An 18,190-nucleotide genomic window follows, 5' to 3' on the forward strand; every position below is an offset into this window, starting at 1 on the left:
TGAAGGCCAACAGAAATATAGACAAAATGTGAAGAGGGCTTTAGAGGAAAAATCAACATAACATTTGGGTCAAAATAGATTTTGAAAATTAAGAAACAAAGAACAAATCAGAAGAAGGAAATTTTAACTTAAACAATGAGTAGAATTTGATCAGCTTGAGTCTTTTTAAGGAAACTAATTATATGACTATATTTAACAAGAAATAGGGTTTCTATGGAGATATTCATTGGTGATTATCTAATTATTGAGTTCCTATGGTAAAGGGCAGAATTAAAGAAATAAACTGTAAGGCATGAGCACAGCCTATAAAGAGCTCAAAGACAAGTTTAAATACAAAGAGAAATGCAAGAATTAAATATTAGAAAGTGATTTGAGTAGTACTGACCCTTAATTGTTAAAACTGAAGCTAGAGCAATCAGATAGCCTTTTTCAAGACAGTGAGACCTTCAGTTAGTTCCCGAAGGACAAGTCGGATTTACCCGACCGGGGAGGAGGGGTTGGGGGTAGGGGGGAGCAGTGGAGGGTGGCACTCCAGGTGGACGACATTAAGCTAAGAGCAAAGACACTGAGATAAAAAGCACTGTCCCATGAGTCATAAGGTAATCAGCTTAGAACAGCATCTGGCACACAATAAATTCACTGTATTACCATCATCATCATTTCAAATTTCTCATCAACTTTTATATTTATTCCTTTTAATTACTTTGGCATCTTTCCCTAATATCAACACATATCTTGTTAGCCTGCTAACATAAATAAATAAAAATGAAAAAAGCAAAAGACAGTTCCAAAACTACTGTCACAATTTCTGAAAATGTAAAGGAAAAAAAAAACTAGGTCCGAAGATACTGTGTCGAACTAGGCAAGGATGGATAAGGGTGTCCCCACGCTTACCGAAATCAGACACACTCCCAGTCTTCGTGAGCTGCACGTCATAAACATTTAACGGAAAGACTTCTATTTCATCATAAACCTACAAAAGGTGAAAACCACAAAATCAGAGGTTTTGAGGTCATAATATCTTGGAGAGTTATTTTGATTATTTCCAAACTAGATGCCAAATTTAAACAGAATTTTTACGCCAAATTACATATTTTTAAAACTGAGAGGCTGTGGATGTGGTTCAAATTTCTGTTTCTAGGGATAATGCACACTTACCTGTTCTTGCATGTACTCGTATGGGGCGGGGATACAGTACTCAATGTTGTCATCGACTAATTTTCGAAGCTGTAGGCGATAGTGGCTGGGTTCCAACTGCCTCATCTATAAGGAAAAAGGCAGTCATTCAGATTTTAAATATTCTTTCTAAATTCATCATCGTTCACTAAAAATCAAAGTGAAAATTCCTAAAAGAAATACCATATATAAGTTGCTGCGTTTAAACCTATATAACAGCTCAAATTAAAATATGCAAAAAAGGAAAGAAGGGACAAATAATTATTTTTAAGGTTTTCTCTAAAGGATACTGCTTACCACTAAAAGGAAGAGATGTGTTTTTAAGAGGTAACAGTAGTATATATCTGACAGAGTATATCCTACCATCTCAGCAAATGCTATCTCTTTATGCACTGGTTGTACCTAACTTTAAGTTGTTTCCCACTATTAACGTAGAGAAATGTGTGAAATGTGAATAATCTCATACTACACAGACTTCAGAATTAGGCATTTCCTACTCTACAAGCTTTTCAAAAGAAAAATGTCTATGCACAAACACTTGCGTGCGTTTGCACGCTCACTTGTTCTCATGGGCTCTCTCCCTCTCCCTCCTACCCCACTTTCCTCTTCCTCCTCCTCCCTCTCTGTCTCTCATACACTTTCAACAGTGAGAAATTATCTCAGGCCTATTCTCCACCCCTCTCTAACCGACTCACTACTCCTGGTATCCTCGATTCCTCAGAAAATTTATCAAGTTAATAACTGATACCATTACTATAAAACAGTATTGTTGGCTGTCTAAATAAAAACCTTACATAATGGAGTAAAAGAAACTTAAATTGATAAGAATATAAGCTTCATATATAAATGTGTGGTATACTAAGGCTTAAATCAAGGAGACAAAGGAAGACTAAAATGAAAGGTTATCCACATCTATTACGTGTACATGGTAAAGAGTCACCACACTCTGCGTGCCTTTTGTTACCCTTCTTATTTTGATTGCATTTTCTCTGAAAAACTTAAAAGTATTTCAGCTCCACTCTGCCATCTGGTGGTCTAAAAGCACATGATCTGATGGTTCTGAGTCTATTTCATTCATCTCAGGGGGCTCTCTGTAAGACTTACCATAAGCTGCCTTTTCAGAAATAAAACCCAATTTAAATAATGAATAAAACATCTCATAATAGTCTCCATGAAGCCACTGTGAACGGTGTCAAGTGACTTGCTTCATCTAGAGAAACCTGGTAAAACTATTTAGGATGAAATCAAACCAGCACTTCAAAGTCTATGTCTCCTCCTTCTAGACACCTTCATTAAATACCTTTAATAACAATTATTCTAGATATAAAAGTACAGCTAGAATTTCAGTCCAATAGCTCGGGTTCTTCCCGAAGGCAAGAGGTCATGACCTAACAACTCATACTTCTAAAAGACCGAGAAGAAGGCTAATTAATAAATATGGTAAGTAATAAATAAGTTAACATGTTCCCTAGTTTAGAAAGTGAGGTCTCAAATACCACATTGATTTCAAAGGCATAGGAGAGCAACATTAATGGCTCTTTTTCTTCAGAAGTGTATTTCTGGAGCAAAATCCATTACCTTGCATGCCAGACTCAAAATGTCTTCTACTCTGTGTTCTGGCTTGATCGTTACAGTAACGCCTTGATTATCCTGAAAGTGAATATACGTCTGGATTTCCCACGGGTTGTCTCGGGAAACGCCATCTACTGCGGAACCATATATATGCAGAAGCTCATCAACCTGTTTTTAGATTCCAAAAGAAAATGCAGACAGATTTAAGAAATGAGAGAAACTACTCAAATAACGCCGCCTCACTGTGTGGCGTATTTTATGGTAAGCGCTTTCACACCCCTCCCATCTCTAGCTTCTCACGACCCTCTGGGGCAGACAAGCCCAGTGTTTCCTCCTTCATTTATCCCATCATACTGACGCCCAGGGAGACTGAATGGAAGGCAATTAATTCCGGGTCCGGTGTTCTAGCTACCGTGTCATTTTGCCTCTCAGCCCAAATCAGAACACTGCAGTCAATGTAAGGATTACTTAGAATCCACTCTTTCTGCTCTAGAGGTGGATAAGACCACTGTGAAATCTGCATTTAAGCCACCGTCCCACTGATTTCAGATACACTCTTGTCCATGGCCCCTGACACCTTCCCCCGTCCTAACCGTGAACCGCACTTCGTCCAAGCAGCGTTTTTTTCTCTCTTATTTCGACTTGTTTCTGAAAATCAACCCCTAATCCTGGCAGAAGTTTGTTTCTATCCTTCAGCTATTTCACATCCAGATATTCTTTTAGAAGCCACCTCAAAACATAAGCCTTTTCCAAAAAAGTTGAGTTTTTCCTAAACTTCATCATCACAGTAATTCAATGACCTCATGCTAATAAGTACACCTATAATTTACAAACAAAAATAGTTAACATTTATTAAGCAACTCAGAAATGTTTTCCACTGGCTAGGTTCTTACATGAGCCCGGTGGTAAAGAAAAGACCTGATGCTCAAGTCACAAACTCGGCCACTTCGCCAGAAAGGAGAGACCGAGAACAAGACATTGACCTTTCTGAGCCTGTGTGTCCTCTTCTGTGAAAGCCGATAATACTATTATAATTACTTAAGGTTATTCATTAACAATACCAATTTTTGTGAGCAAAGATCATATATGTGGAAACACACCTTACACAACAGAAACTGTTAATACAGATTCAATCCCACTCGCATATTAAAATTATCAATGACGGGAGATTTGACTTCGAATTCCATAAAATGAAAAAAAGCAAAAGGTCCTCCTATGTAGGATTTAAAATCCAGAATATATTAAAGAAATTTAAAAAAAACAACACGTTTAGGCAAAGCAGGGAGGACACATCTTTCTGTGTTGTCATTTTTAAATGCTGTGCTCATCTTTGAAGTGACATTTCTGGATTTGTCATGGATCTCTCACTTTCTGTACGTTTTCCTGGACAGATGACCACAACCCAGGATGAATATGAACCCCCTGTGCCAAAATGAAAGAAACAAAAGAAACAGAGGAGCAGATGCCTGGAGACAGGACTCAGGGAACCAGCATGGACACCACTGTCTCCTGAAGGGTCTTACCTCACAGGGTCACGCTTTCTTGTTTAGTTCAACCTCCCAGGTACTTCTTTTCATCTGGGCAGTGCTTTCAACCAGATGAGGCAGCAACAAGCACGTAAGGTACTGCCATAAAGGCCCAGACCCCACCTCTCAGACCACACTCGTTCAGAATCAAACTAAAACTCCAGCAGAGGTCACTGTGGAGTAAGAAACCACACAAAGAGCCTGGCCAAGAGGAAATCAGAGTCCCGATTCCTCTGGCAAAGCTGTTTAATTCTGCACCTTTAGATCAGACCAAGAAAACTGTGACTGCGGACGGGAGTAGGATGGACAGCCACGCTTCCCTGCCCTACTGTCGCCGTGCCCCGCTGTCCTAGGAGACAATCACACAGGGCCAAACGGAAGCAGATTTTGACATGGGGTCAGTTCACTCACTATTCCCAGACCTCTAAGGAAGGCACCATCAAGATCCTCTACTTAACAGGTAAGAAAAATGAGGCTCAGAAAATTCTAGAACCTTTTCCAAACTCACACAGGGAGCTGTGACCATGATACTGTGGGGATCTGGACGCCGGACACCTGGCTTGAGCCAGCACTCACCACTACCACATTATACAGAAATATCAGCCTGGCAGTTGCCTCCCCCAGCCCCAAAAGGAAACAGCTTAACTTTCCCAATTCCTTTATGTCCTTCTATGACACACGCCATGTTCTGGTTGAACAAAATGGCTCACCTAACACTCCCCAAAAAGGAATAAACAGCATTTTTGCTTCCAAATCCTTCTTCAGTTCAATTTCCTCTGCTGACTTTACCTTCCTCATGGTTTCAGTGCTGAAACTACTAACATCCTTCAACTATATTTCTTTTTTTTTAATTTTTTAAATTATTTATTTATTTTTTAATTTATTGGGGTGACAATTGTTAGTAAAATTACATAGATTTCAGGTGTACAATTCTGTATTACATCATCTATAAATCCCATTGTGTGTTCACCACCCAGAGTCATTTCTCCTTCTATCACCATATATTTGACCCCCCTTACCCTCGTCTCCCACCCTCCACCCCCCTAATATTTCAAATGCTATGCCCATCTTATAAAGTCTCTCCTGTCCCCTGTCCCCCACTTCCACTCAGGTGACTCCACTCTCCTGTGCCCCTGGTACAGCATTTAGGTAAGCCTAGCTCACACCAGGACAGTCAGTTTCCAGCTACTCTCAGGCCCCTGGGTGCTCCGATGAATGACAGCAGAGGCTCCATCTCCCTCATTTTCAATGTCCTTCAGCCCCTCACACAGTGCGTCCTGCACCCAGAACACACCCAACACATGAGCGCTGAATTGGAAGCAACTAGAAATGCACAGTCCTGCATAGGTTTGAAAGGTAAAAGATGTCCATTTTCAGTATCTTATTCAAATTTATTTATATAGCATCAATTTCTTAACCTTCCCTAAAAGTTCGAGAAACAGACAGAAGATCATTGCTAGGGAAGAAGCCCTGGACAAGAGATAGTGCACGGGGAAATGCAGAGATGGGCAAAAAAAAAAAATCATATTATATTCAATTCAAAGGGGCTTTGTGCCAACAAATGCTCTGAGGAATCATTTCCTGAGTCTACACTTGACCTACGATGGAGTGAACACAGAAGAGACAATGCCTACCAAAGCCAAGGGCAAGGTAATTCAGACCTTCAAGAGATATCTCAGTAAAAATTTATAAGTATTTTCTAGTGTACATGGAACATTCTCAAGGATAGACCATATATTGAGACATAAAACTAGCCTCAATGAATTTAAGAAGACTGAAATCATACTAAACATATCCTCTGATCACAAGGCTTTGAAATTGGATAGCAATTGCAAAAAGAAAGCAGGAAAAAACACAAATATGTGGAGATTAAACAAGATATTTTTAAAGAATGACCAGGTCAAAGAAGAACTAAGAGGAGAGATCAAAAGATACATAGAAACAAATGACAATGAAAATACATCCTACCAATATTTTTGGGATGCAGCGAAAGCAGTTTTAAGAGGGAAATTTATATCATTACAGGCCTATCTCAAGAAACAAGAAAAACCCCAGATAAACAACCTCACGTTACACCTTAAAGAACTAGAAAAAGAAGAACAAGTGAAACCCAAAGTCAGCAGAAGGAAGGAAATAATAAAAATCCGAGCAGAACTAAATGAAATAGAGAACAAAAGACAATAGAAAAAAGTAATGTGACAAAGAGCTGGTTCTTTGAAAATATTAACAAAAATAACAAACCCTTGGCTAGACTCACTAAGGTAAAAAGAGAAAAGTTACTAATAAACAAAATGAGAAATGAAAGAGGGGAAGTTATCATGGATACCACAGAAATACAAAGGATCATCCAAGAATACTACGAAGGACTATATGCCACCAAATTCAATAACCTAGAAGAAATGGACAAGTTCTTAGAAACATATAACCTTCCTAGGCTGACTCATGAAGAATTGGAAAATCTAAATGGACTGATCACCAGTAAGGAAATTGAATCAGTCATCCAAAACCTTCCCAAAATCAAAAGTCCTGGACCAGATGGCTTCACCAGTGAATTCTACCAAACCTTCAAAGAGGATCTAATACCAATCCTGCTCAAACTCTTCCAAAAAATTGAAAAAGAGTCAGTACTCCCTAACTCATTTTATGAGGCCAACATTACCCTGCTACCAAAACCTGGTAAGAACAACACAAAAAAAGAAAACTACAGACCTATATCTCTGATGAATACAGATGCAAAAATCCTAAACAAAATTCTAGCAAATCGAATACAACAATGCATTAAAAAGATTATTCATCACGACCAAGTGGGGTTCATCCCCGGGGCACAAGGATGGTTCAACATCCGCAAATCCATCAATGTGATACATCACATACACAAAATAAAGGACAAAAATCATATGATTATATCAATTGATGCAGAGAAAGCATTTGACAAGATACAACATCCATTTATGATTAAAACACTTAATAAAATAGGTATAGAAGGAAAATACCTTAACACAATAAAGGCCATATATGACAAGCCCTCAGCTAATCTCATAATTAATGGTGAAAAACTGAAGCCCTTTGCTCTACGTTCAGGAACACGACAGGGTTGTCCCCTATCACCTCTGCTTTTCAACATAGTGTTGGAAGTTCTTGCCAGAGCAATCAGGCAAGAGAAAGAAATAAAAGGCATCCAAATTGGGAATGAAGAAGTTAAATTGTCATTCTTTACAGATGACATGATGGTATATATGCAAAATCCTAAATTCTCCACCAAAAAGCTATTAGAAACAATAAATGAACAGAGTAAAATTGCTGGCTACAAAATCAAAGTACAAAATTCCATTGGATTCCTATATACTAACAATGAAATCTCGGAAAAATAAATTAAAAAAAAAAAAACACCAAACAATTCCTTTTGCAATTGCAACAAAAAGAACAAAATATCTAGGAATAAACTTAACCAAGGATGTGAAGGGCCTATATGCTGAAAACTATAAGACATATTTGAAAGAAATTGAAGACGACGAAAAGAAATGGAAAGATATTCCGTGCTCATGGATTGGAAGAATCAACATAGTTAAAATGGCCATATTACCCAAAGCAATATACAGATTTAATGTAATCCCCATCAAAATCCCAATGGCATTTTTTAAAGAAATAGAACAAAACATCATCAGATTTGTTTGGAACCACAAAAGACCCTGAATAGCCAAAGCAATCCTAAGAAAAAAGAACAATGCTGGAGGTATCACACTGCCTGACTTTAGCTTGTACTGCAGGGCTACAATAATCAAAACAGCATGGTATTGGCAGAAAAACAGACACACAGACCAATGGAATAAAATTAAGAAACCATAAATAAACCCACAAAAATATGGACAGATTAAGTTTCAACAAAGAAGCCAAAAACATACAATGGAGAAAAGACAGCCTCTTCAATAGATGGTGCTGGGAGAATTGGAAAGCCACATGCAAAAGAATGAAATTACTCTGCTATCTGTCACCATATACCAAAATTAATTCAAGGACCTAAACATAAGACCTGACACAATAAACTGCATAGAAGAAAACATAGGTACTAAACTTATGGACCTTGGGTTCAAATAGCATTTTATGAATTTGACTCCAAAAGCCAGGGAAGTAAAAACTAAAATAGGGCCAGCCCGGTGGCTCAGGCGGTTAGAGCTCCGTGCTCCTAACTCCGAAGGCTGCCAGTTCGATTCCCACATGGGCCAGTGGGCTCTCAACCACAAGGTTGCCAGTTCAATTCCTCGAGTCCCGCAGGGATGGTAGGCAGCGCCCCCTGCAACTAAGATTGAAGACGGCACCTTGAGCTGAGATGCCTCAGCTCAGTTGGTTGGAACGAGGGCTCTCAACCACAAGGTTGCCGGTTTCGACTCCCCCAATGGATGGTGGGCTGCGCCCCCTGCAACAGCAACTGGACTTGGAGCTGAGCTGCGCCCTCCACAACTAAGACTGAAAGGACAACAACTTGAAGCTGAATGGCACCCTCCACAACTAAGATTGAAAGGACAACAACTTGACTTAGAAAAAAGTCCTGGAAGTACACACTGTTCCCCAATAAAGTCCTGTTCCCCTTCCCCAATAAAATCTTTAAAAAAAAAAAAAAAAGCTAAAATAAATGAATGGGACTATATGAAACTTAAAAGCTTCTGCACAGCAAAAGAAACCATGGACAAAACAAAGAGGCAACCAACTGAATGAGAGATTTTTGCAAACAGCGCCTCCGATAAGGGAAAATCCAAAATACACAAGAAACTCATACAACTCAACAACAAAAACACAAACAACCCAATTAAAAAATGAGCAGAGGACCTGAAGAGACATTTCTCCAAAGAGGACATACAAACGGCAAATAGACATATGAAAAAATGCTCAATATCACTAATCATCAGAGAATTGCAACTAAAAACCACAATGAGATATCACCTCACCCCAGTCAGAATGGCTGTGATCAACAAGAAAATAGTAAAAAGGGTTGGAGAGGCTGTGGAGAAAAAGGAACCCTCATACTCTGTTGGTGGGAATGCAGACTGGTGCAGCCGCTATGGAAGGCAGTGTGGAGTTCCTCAAAAAATTAAGAATAGAATTACCATATGACCCAGCAATCCCTCTCCTGAGTATCTACCCAAAGAATTTGAAATCATTTATCCATAAAGACACGTGTACTCCAATGTTCATTGCAGCTTTGTGTACGGTGGCCAAGACATGGAAACCAAAATGTCCTTCAATAGATGAATGGATATATACACAATGGAATACTATTCAGCAGTAAGAAAAGATAAAACAGTACCATTTGTGGCAACATGAATGGATCTTGAGATTATAATGCTAAGCGAAATAAGTCAGACAGAAAAAGTAGAGAACCATATGATTTCACTGATATGTGGAATATGAAACCGAAAACAACAAAAGAACAAGACAAATGAAGGAACAAAAACACACAGACAATAGTTTAGGGGTTACCAGAGGGTAAGGGGGTAGAGGGCCTCTAGAAGTGGGTAAATGGGGTCTAATATATGGTGACGGAAAGAGAACTGACTCTGGGTGGGGAACACACAATATGAGATATAGATGATGTATTACAGAATTGTACACCTGAAATCTATGTAAACTTTACTAATAATTGTCACTCCAATAAACTTTAATTTAAAAAAAATTACATGTAACTGTTTCTGTATGTAAGACACACACACACACACACACACACACACACACACACATGCAATTACAGAAAGGTAAAAGCTGGCTATTCCAAGAAAGTGTCAAGAATGTGGAATTGATTACTTTGAACTAGAAGAAGAAAAGGCTATTTGGTGCGTACAGCTCTCCTACATTGTAAGCTTTGCCCATTTGGACAGAAAACTGGAATGATTTCCTCAAGGGTCAAAGCTCCACACTGGAAATACACATGCTTTATTATCAATATGCCAGATAAAATATTCTCCTACATTTTCTTTCATAAAAGAAACAGAAGATCTTGCAAATAAGCACAACAAATTGAACCATCTGGAAAACTCTCTTCCCTGCTTATCCTTTTCAAAGTTGCTACATTAAATAAATCTTTAACCACTCACCCCAAAGTTCATGGTTGGCTATCTCTGTCAAGGTTGCTGCAAACTCAGCCTGCCTCCTACTCCATCTCTCCCTCCCTCCAAAAGTTAGTTTCCCATTAGCCCATTCATGGTTTCCAGTTCCAGGAGAAGACAGAAGGAGACAGTAAAAACATAATAGACAATCTGGCTCAAATCCCAGCCTTGTCGAGGCTGGTTATCTAATGTCTCTGGGCTTCAGTTTCTTCACCTTTAAAGGGGGCTAGAAACACACCAGCATCATGGGAGGATGGGGGTTGGTGTGAGAAATGGCATTTGAAGGAACATGAACTGTAAAGAGCCATAACAAGGTAAAAGAACTTTTATGAAGTTCAAGCTGGATGGTGGCATTATATTGTAGGAGGCTTAACCACCACGATGCAGTGATGGCCACTATAGAAGCCCTTGGTCTCAAACTCCTGGGGACTATGGTGGCTACTGTGCACGGTGACTCAGATCACCGCGTGGTCCGGCTCAGGCCATCCACGAAACAGGAACATCATCCCTGCCCCGCAGCTCTGACCTCTGCAGACTAACAAGTAAGGTTGACAAATCACTTTAGCCCTCCTGATATGGCAACTTCCACAGAAGCACTTATTATTGTTATGACATTAATGGTCCTGAAGGCACCATGTCAAATTACTTCTGCTCAGTGCGTCTCCAGGAGAGAAAATTGAAACTCCGTGGGTTCGCATAGCAGATGCTTTTGAATCAAATGGCTTGTAATTACTACTTGGATCACTGAAGGGAAGTGAGTAGCAAAATCACAGCCTAGCTGTCACAAATGGGCCCACACCACCACGGTTGTTGATAAATGGAAAGCTGATTAGCAAGTGAGATGAGGGGAAAACAAAAGGACTTACATGCTCCAGGTTTTCTTAACAACAGGAAAATGTCATAGAGGAGAAAATGTTTATTTCCTTCTTGGGCTGATGTCCAAACATCAGTTGATATGAAAGAAAAACAATGACCGATGTATGCATGCATGTATGTATGTATGTATGTATGTATATATGTATGTGTGTATATTTATGTATGTATGTGATGTAGGGTTCCATACTAATATTCTATTTAAACAAATGACTATGTTATAGTCAAGAAGAAGTGGTTTCATTCATATTTTCCATTTTAAAAACCAACATTAGCATTTTTTTCCAGTTTGGAGCTAATGACTAATGCAACAATACTTTATTCACGCGCTGCCACAGAACGTTGGGACACCCAAGCCAATTTTCCAGGAGAGGGAGCCAAGGCCCAGGGGCTCCAGTTTCTGCAGTGAAGCTTCTGGAGTAGCTGTCTGTCCTGAGCCTCTGTGGGGATTTGTTGTCACAATCTCCATAACAAATACCTCCCTTCAAATCCTGACTGAACATTATGCTAAGTGAAATAAGTCAGACAGAGAAACACAAATACCATATGATCTCACTTATATGTGGAATCTAAAGAAAAGAATAAACGAACAAACTAATCAGAAACAGTCTCAGAGATATAGAGGAAACACTGAGGGTTCCTAGATGGGGGTCGGGGGTAGGGATGAGGGAAAAGGTGAGGGGATTAGAAAGCACAATCCGTAACCACAAGATTGCCACGGCATACGAAAGTCAGTTTGGGGAATATAATCAATAATGTAAAGATTTTGTAGGGTATCTGATGGACACTTGTCTCATTAGGGAGACCACCTCAGGGAAGATGTAGATGCCTGATCACTGCACTGTACACCTGAAGCTGAAGCTGAACAATAATGAATGTCAGCCATAATTTAATATATATATACACATATATATATTTAGAAGAAATGGAGTACAGTATTAGGAATAGAGACAGTGGAAATGTAACAGCTGTATGTGATGTCAGAGGGATAGTAGATGGGGGGAAAGGGGTTATCACTGTGTGAGGGGTGTAAATGATAAATGTCTAACTATTACATTGTTTTGTATACCTGAAACTAATATAAATAAATAAATAAATAAATAAATAAATAAATAAATAAATAAAATCCTGACTGAGACTCATTTTTACTCATCAAGTAACACCTATGAAAAGCTTTTATTTTGGGCTAGCCAAAGTGTCCTCCAAAAAATGTTCAAATAAGACTGGCTTTATTCCAACCTCAACAGATTTCAAATTAGGGTGACTCACTGTGTTATATGATGCGCCAGTTACAGTGGAATATTTAAAAATGCCCGTGACCCCCCTCTCTCCCAATGCTCAGGAATGATTGCCTTTCTGAGTTAACACTAATGGACATAATATACTGACTGGATACAAATAGATGGCTTGTACAAGTTATAGATATTCTCAAGAATGATTAGTGGAGGAAAGCTAGTGAAATGTAATATTAATTATTCAACCAGCTAGAGACAGAATTTTAAGTCCCAGAGATATTAAAAAACCAAAACAAATCCTCTTAATTCTATTTGCAACTCACTTTAAACCTAGTTATCTGGGTGCTACAGTACTAGGAATAATAAATACACCACTAAAACAGCCCTATAAGTCAAAAGGAATTTCTTCAGTGTCTTTAGGCCAGAAGCAACACTTAGTTAAAATAAATAGAGATGACTGTTTAAATACGAATACTTTAAAAAACAAAGCAACAATATTTTCTTCTCACCTGTTATAGCACCAATGGGACTTGTTAGTTAAATCACAAGAAGATATTTGGGTAATTGGAGCCAATTTAAATAATTAATTCTAATTATTAATGGCTATTTTAGCAAAATTTATTTTCAAAGTCCAACATAAGTCCTGTTAATAGAAAGCGCTCTGATAATACAATTTCTTAATGTTCAAAGAATTTTAAATTGTTATTTAATGCTGAAAGAGACACAATCTGAAAATTATAGGATTTTAATGCAGTTGACAGTTCTTCTCAACCATTAAAGAACTACATCTAATTTAGACAATTGATGGGCAAATTTATTAAGCAAAAATATACTCTTAGTAGTGTGCTATGGATTCGTATTCATAAGATCTACATAAACTATACTGAGCAAGGGTCCTAATAACAATCTTGCCTGGAAGACATGACATAAGATATTTGCTGGGATGACTAAGAGTGAAAGGCAATATAGAGTAAGAACCAAGCAAATAACAGTGATACAATTTTTTACAAAATCAAGTAAAATCCTTGGAGGATGGTGTGATTTGATCTGGATTTTGAAATAGGCGCTGAGAATGTATAGAAATAAAGGGGCAGGGACCGGGAATTTTTTATTATGAAAAGTCTGCCATTTGGATTTATAAACAGGAAGTTTTGGGTTTGGCCTCCTTGTGTCACTGGTTGGTCAGATTTAGCAAAACAAGAGAATCAAGAACAAGACAGGAACAACATCAGCGACATGGTCTCCTGGCATAAGTACCTCTATCTCATAACCCACCATCTGAGGATGGGAGGTGAAGGGGATGGGGTTTTGAGCGGAGCAGTCCTACCCCATTTCAGGATACTTCAGCTGCCACCTGGGAGTGGTTTCAACAATGACCATGACACACGGAGCAGCTCGGGGCCCATAGTCGGGGCCACCTCATATGAAGGCAGAATAGGTGGCTGTCTGGGTTGTATATTTTAGGATCATCAGAAAGTCCCTCCTGCAATGCCGCCAGACCTGTCATAGGGTCTAACACTCCACCGTTCCTCAGTTTTTTCAAACTAAATTCCCAGTTCACTAATTACCCCAATTAATTTACGCTGAATACTGCCTACTTCTGCAGAAGCATAGTAAGTTTAGCTGAGCCTATTAAAATCAGGTTTCAACCTAAACAAATAGTTTAGAGGTTTGTTGGACATAAAATCCAGGATGAAATGATTTGGTAAAGAAGAAGAACAAGAAGAAGAAAGGGTAACAGATCAGTAACATGAAACATAGCTTCAAGGGGAAGGCAAGGCTTTGAAAAAAGACACAAAGAAGAGGCATAAGGCCATCCCGACAATCTTCACCCTACTCCAGAGTTCCAGTCAGAAATGGTTCTGAGGACATTTTTAGTCAGAAGCAATTCTGGTGTCTAGAAGGGGACTCTGTGCTGGGTTCCACTGAGGGCACTTGGAGATCCAAAGGCTGCTGGTTCATACAGCACGGATCTGTGTGATGGTCCCTGACAACCCTGAGAGGAAAATGCAATTCTGAATTCACTAAACTCTCAAATGAGGGTAAATATTGCTAAGGGATAGGGAAGAATGAATAAAGTTGCTATTTTGACTTCAGTCATGCCACTTTTAAGATGGAGTTATCATGAGTTTAGATACCTTCAAAAATACTTGGCATTCCAAAAATATCTCTTATTTACCTACGAGAGGCCATTTTAATTCTAAATTTATTTTCAACAGATTCATGTAAAAATTTGAAATTAGCACTGCCTGCTTAACTTAGCATTTGTGTCATCAGTGTAAAACAAGATGGCTTCCATCTATGGCAATGTTTACCTCACTGGAGTAATTGGCGTTTTGAGGTAGTTGAGTTCCAGAAAATCCATGGCTGCCACTTGAATCAAATATCTGATAGACAGGAGGGGAAAAAGACTAATGAATTGGCTCTGCAATATTCATTTGGCAGCTACCCTTTTCAGTACTTAAAAATTTAAGTTCTATAATATTTTGTAAGATTTTCATATCACAATTTGTGCTATTTACTACTCTACCACACATAAAGCTTTAACTTGAAGAAAAAGTTGCAGTTTTTTTCTTCCCATATGGCTACATATTTTACTTTTCTAAGTGTCAGTATTCAAATCATTCTGGATCTTCTTCATGTCACTTTTAACCAACAAGTACACATTTCTCAAGATGTAGAACAGAACTCAAAGTTGAGTTGGCAAAGTTACCAAAATCAAGCGTACAACTATTTTTAAATGTGCATGTAGTAAATACTGGGAAGAAATATAGCTGAATATTAAAAATCGTTGTGTTTGGGTAAAGGAATTAGGAGTAATTTCCTTTACTTTTTCCAATTTTTATCTTCTAGATTTTGTAGCAGAATAATAAACATTAAAGAATAGGCCACTTAAACATTTATGGATACCTACTATATCAACTTCATTTAGTTATATAAAAACCAACACTATAATTAATTTCATACCTTTTGTAAAAAACATACATTCAAACAAATGCTTTCATTTATCAAGAAATCTTATGTTGAGGACACTTACCATATATGATGGGGTAAAGACCATATTAAGCTCATATCTAATTAGCTAAATGTCAATATCTAAGAAAAATAAGCAAGTTATCAAGTTGTTTATCATTTAATGATATAGAATTGACTCCCTTGATCCAAATCAGAATTTGCCTCAAAGACGTTATTTAAACTTCATAGAAATTCAATTAAAAAATATAAGCCCACCATTAGCCAATGGTTTAGAGTTGACTACAATTTATAGAGAAAAAAAATATGTTTCCATTTATAACCAACAAATCATTACTTTTTACAATTAAAGTACAAGTAGAACCACAATTTTAAAATGTGATATTCTTTCCGATAGTGTATGGTACACAAAAAAAGTAGCCACATAAAACAGTTTCCATGTGTTTCTGCCATCTTTCTATCAACCAACCCACTCCCCACCACCTCCACCTTCATTGTTCCAGAGTTATAAGCATTTCAAAGACATTGATATTTTCCCTGTTATTCACTAATTCACAAAACTGTTATACACAATCAAATAAATCTATACAAAAATTAGAAAATAAAGTTCCATAAAATGTGACTCTCCCAGATGATATTGAAGGCATATTCAGAATAACAGCTACCTGTTAAAAATAAAAACAAGCACTTCCTCAGACTTAATCAAAAACATTTCCCCTATTCACGTAAATGAACAGATCATCATATAGCTCATCTTTTCAATAGTCTCTCAAAAAATAATAGTCTTAAAACATGTCAGTCAGCAACATAAAATTCCCGATCACATACGGTATTCACAGTGTTAGGAAATACTTCAGACAGGAGTATTCAAAATGTTCTGAAAACAATTCACTCTACGTGGGTCACATTTCAACAGTAAATGCTCAGTCTATTTTTATTTGATAAAATGTTAAAACAGCAGCCCTTCCTCAAGGAAATTGAGCAGCAGGAATATCCCAGTGTCTCCCGACTTTGGATGCAGGGACATCAAGACCCAGCCCTGCCCCATCTCAGATGTTGTGTGAACAGGGGTAAGGAAGTGACTTAATCTCTCCAGGTCTCAGGCGCCTCGTCCATAAAATGTGATGACAAACCGCCTACTTCGTGTCACAAAGACAAGTGAGCAAAGCATCTGGTGCTATCAATAGAATTTAGCCGCAGTCACTGATGATTATTAATTTTACACATTTATTTTAATATGAAACCTATGGGAAAAATAAGTATCAGTACTAAAGGCAATGAAAAGGGTGGGTTCTGTTCTGTGTATTATTCTTATCTTTGTGTTTCTAAGCATTGCAGATGTGAGCAAGGTGTCAACACCTCTTTGGGGAGGATGGGGGGAAGTCAAAAGGAGACTGAGCAACTTGTGTGTTTTCATTTGGGAAAAAAGTCCATGTGAAGATTGCATTCCTTTGAACCAACCTTTAGCTCATTCTTCATGGACGATGAACATTTATGATTTGCAGCAGGCAGAAGATCCAGGATTTCCCTCTACGTCTGCTGTTCCTCGCATGCTAAGGAACTCACCTGAGTTATAGAAGGTCTTTTCTCCTTCCCTTTTCTTGCCAGCGTGTCCAGCCCTTTCAATGAAGAAAATATGCCTTTCTTGTTTCTTCCTCGCTGGGTCAGTGAGAGTGTTCTCTTACGGAGGGCAGAGTCATCTCTGGAACATACCTAATTTAAAACACAGTTTTAGAAAGTCTTAAAGCCTATCATTTGGGTGACAGAGAGAGTTAACAGTTGCCCTAACAGAAGTAAGCCCTTCCTTCTATGATTGCATTCTCATCAGTACAAAAAGCTACTGCGTGTCCGACATAACCAGAAACGAAACCACCATAGAGATTTCTCTTATCTGGATAACACGGGGTTAGTTACAACATTCAGACCTCTCCACGGAGGAGAGCAGGGCCAGCAAAACAACCTTTGGGCCCCCAGGCTGAGCTAGTCCTACCCACAGAAGCCACCCACACAGGAGCGATTTCAGAAACCCCAGGGAGATTCTCTGCAGTGCAGATACAAAGCCTTCAACCAGCCCTTTCATTCTTCACACCATTGTGGCTGCCCCTCAGGGATTCCACCTTCCTGATTGTAGGAGGTGGAAAAGGCAGATGCAGATGCGAATATTTAATAACTGTCTATTAGGAGCTGGGTTCCTAAGAGAAGCCGGGACCCTTTATGGCAAGGCGTCTCCAACCCTCCATGCCCAGTGCCTGGCCCCTGAGTGGCCCTGGTCAGTTACTGGGTTAAGTCATAGCAGCACTGAAGGTCACAGCTGCAGAGAGGTGAGCATCTGTGGTCCTCCTTGGATGCTGCTGAGACAGCCTTCTTCGGGAACTTACCAGAGCATGGAAAGAGGAAACTGACAAGACACCCAGCCTGCCCAGGGCCAGCTTGGAGGGGCGACTGGTGGCAGCAAGCAGGCTCTTGGGGTTCGGCAACTCCCCGCCTTGCAGGCTGGCCAGATAGCAGCGCATCCTGAATAGATCCATATGGAATTTCTCGAGGTTCTGCTCCCACTGCTGGATCTGTTTAAGCAAGAACAAGGGTACTGAAATAAAAAAGACAAGTCTGCCTGGGTGAAATTGAAAATGTGATCCCTACCACACACTTCAAGGAAAAGCCCATTTTGGCTGGTGTGGCATGGTTGACATTAGCCTGTCCTGCTCATTACAGCTCAAGCCCTCCCGCCAAAACACAC

At 38.9% G+C, this 18,190-nt stretch overlaps 1 protein-coding gene across 1 annotated transcript in view; it reads right to left on the reverse strand.

Moving 5' to 3' along the window:
- TIAM2 (TIAM Rac1 associated GEF 2) overlaps positions 1 to 18,190 on the reverse strand; it is a 219,611-nt gene that overhangs the window by 67,322 nt on the left and 134,099 nt on the right. The window contains exons 8-13 of the mRNA XM_081033788.1: positions 17,832 to 18,017; positions 17,020 to 17,166; positions 14,796 to 14,867; positions 2,755 to 2,916; positions 1,159 to 1,263; positions 895 to 973 (exon numbers count right to left, since the gene is read on the reverse strand). Coding sequence (XP_080889914.1) covers positions 895 to 973; positions 1,159 to 1,263; positions 2,755 to 2,916; positions 14,796 to 14,867; positions 17,020 to 17,166; positions 17,832 to 18,017 — 751 coding nt within the window. The remainder of the gene's footprint in view (positions 1 to 894; positions 974 to 1,158; positions 1,264 to 2,754; positions 2,917 to 14,795; positions 14,868 to 17,019; positions 17,167 to 17,831; positions 18,018 to 18,190) is intronic.

This window comes from Rhinolophus hipposideros (assembly GCF_964194185.1).
Source record: "Rhinolophus hipposideros genome assembly, chromosome: 3".
NCBI classification, from domain to species: Eukaryota; Metazoa; Chordata; class Mammalia; order Chiroptera; family Rhinolophidae; genus Rhinolophus; species Rhinolophus hipposideros.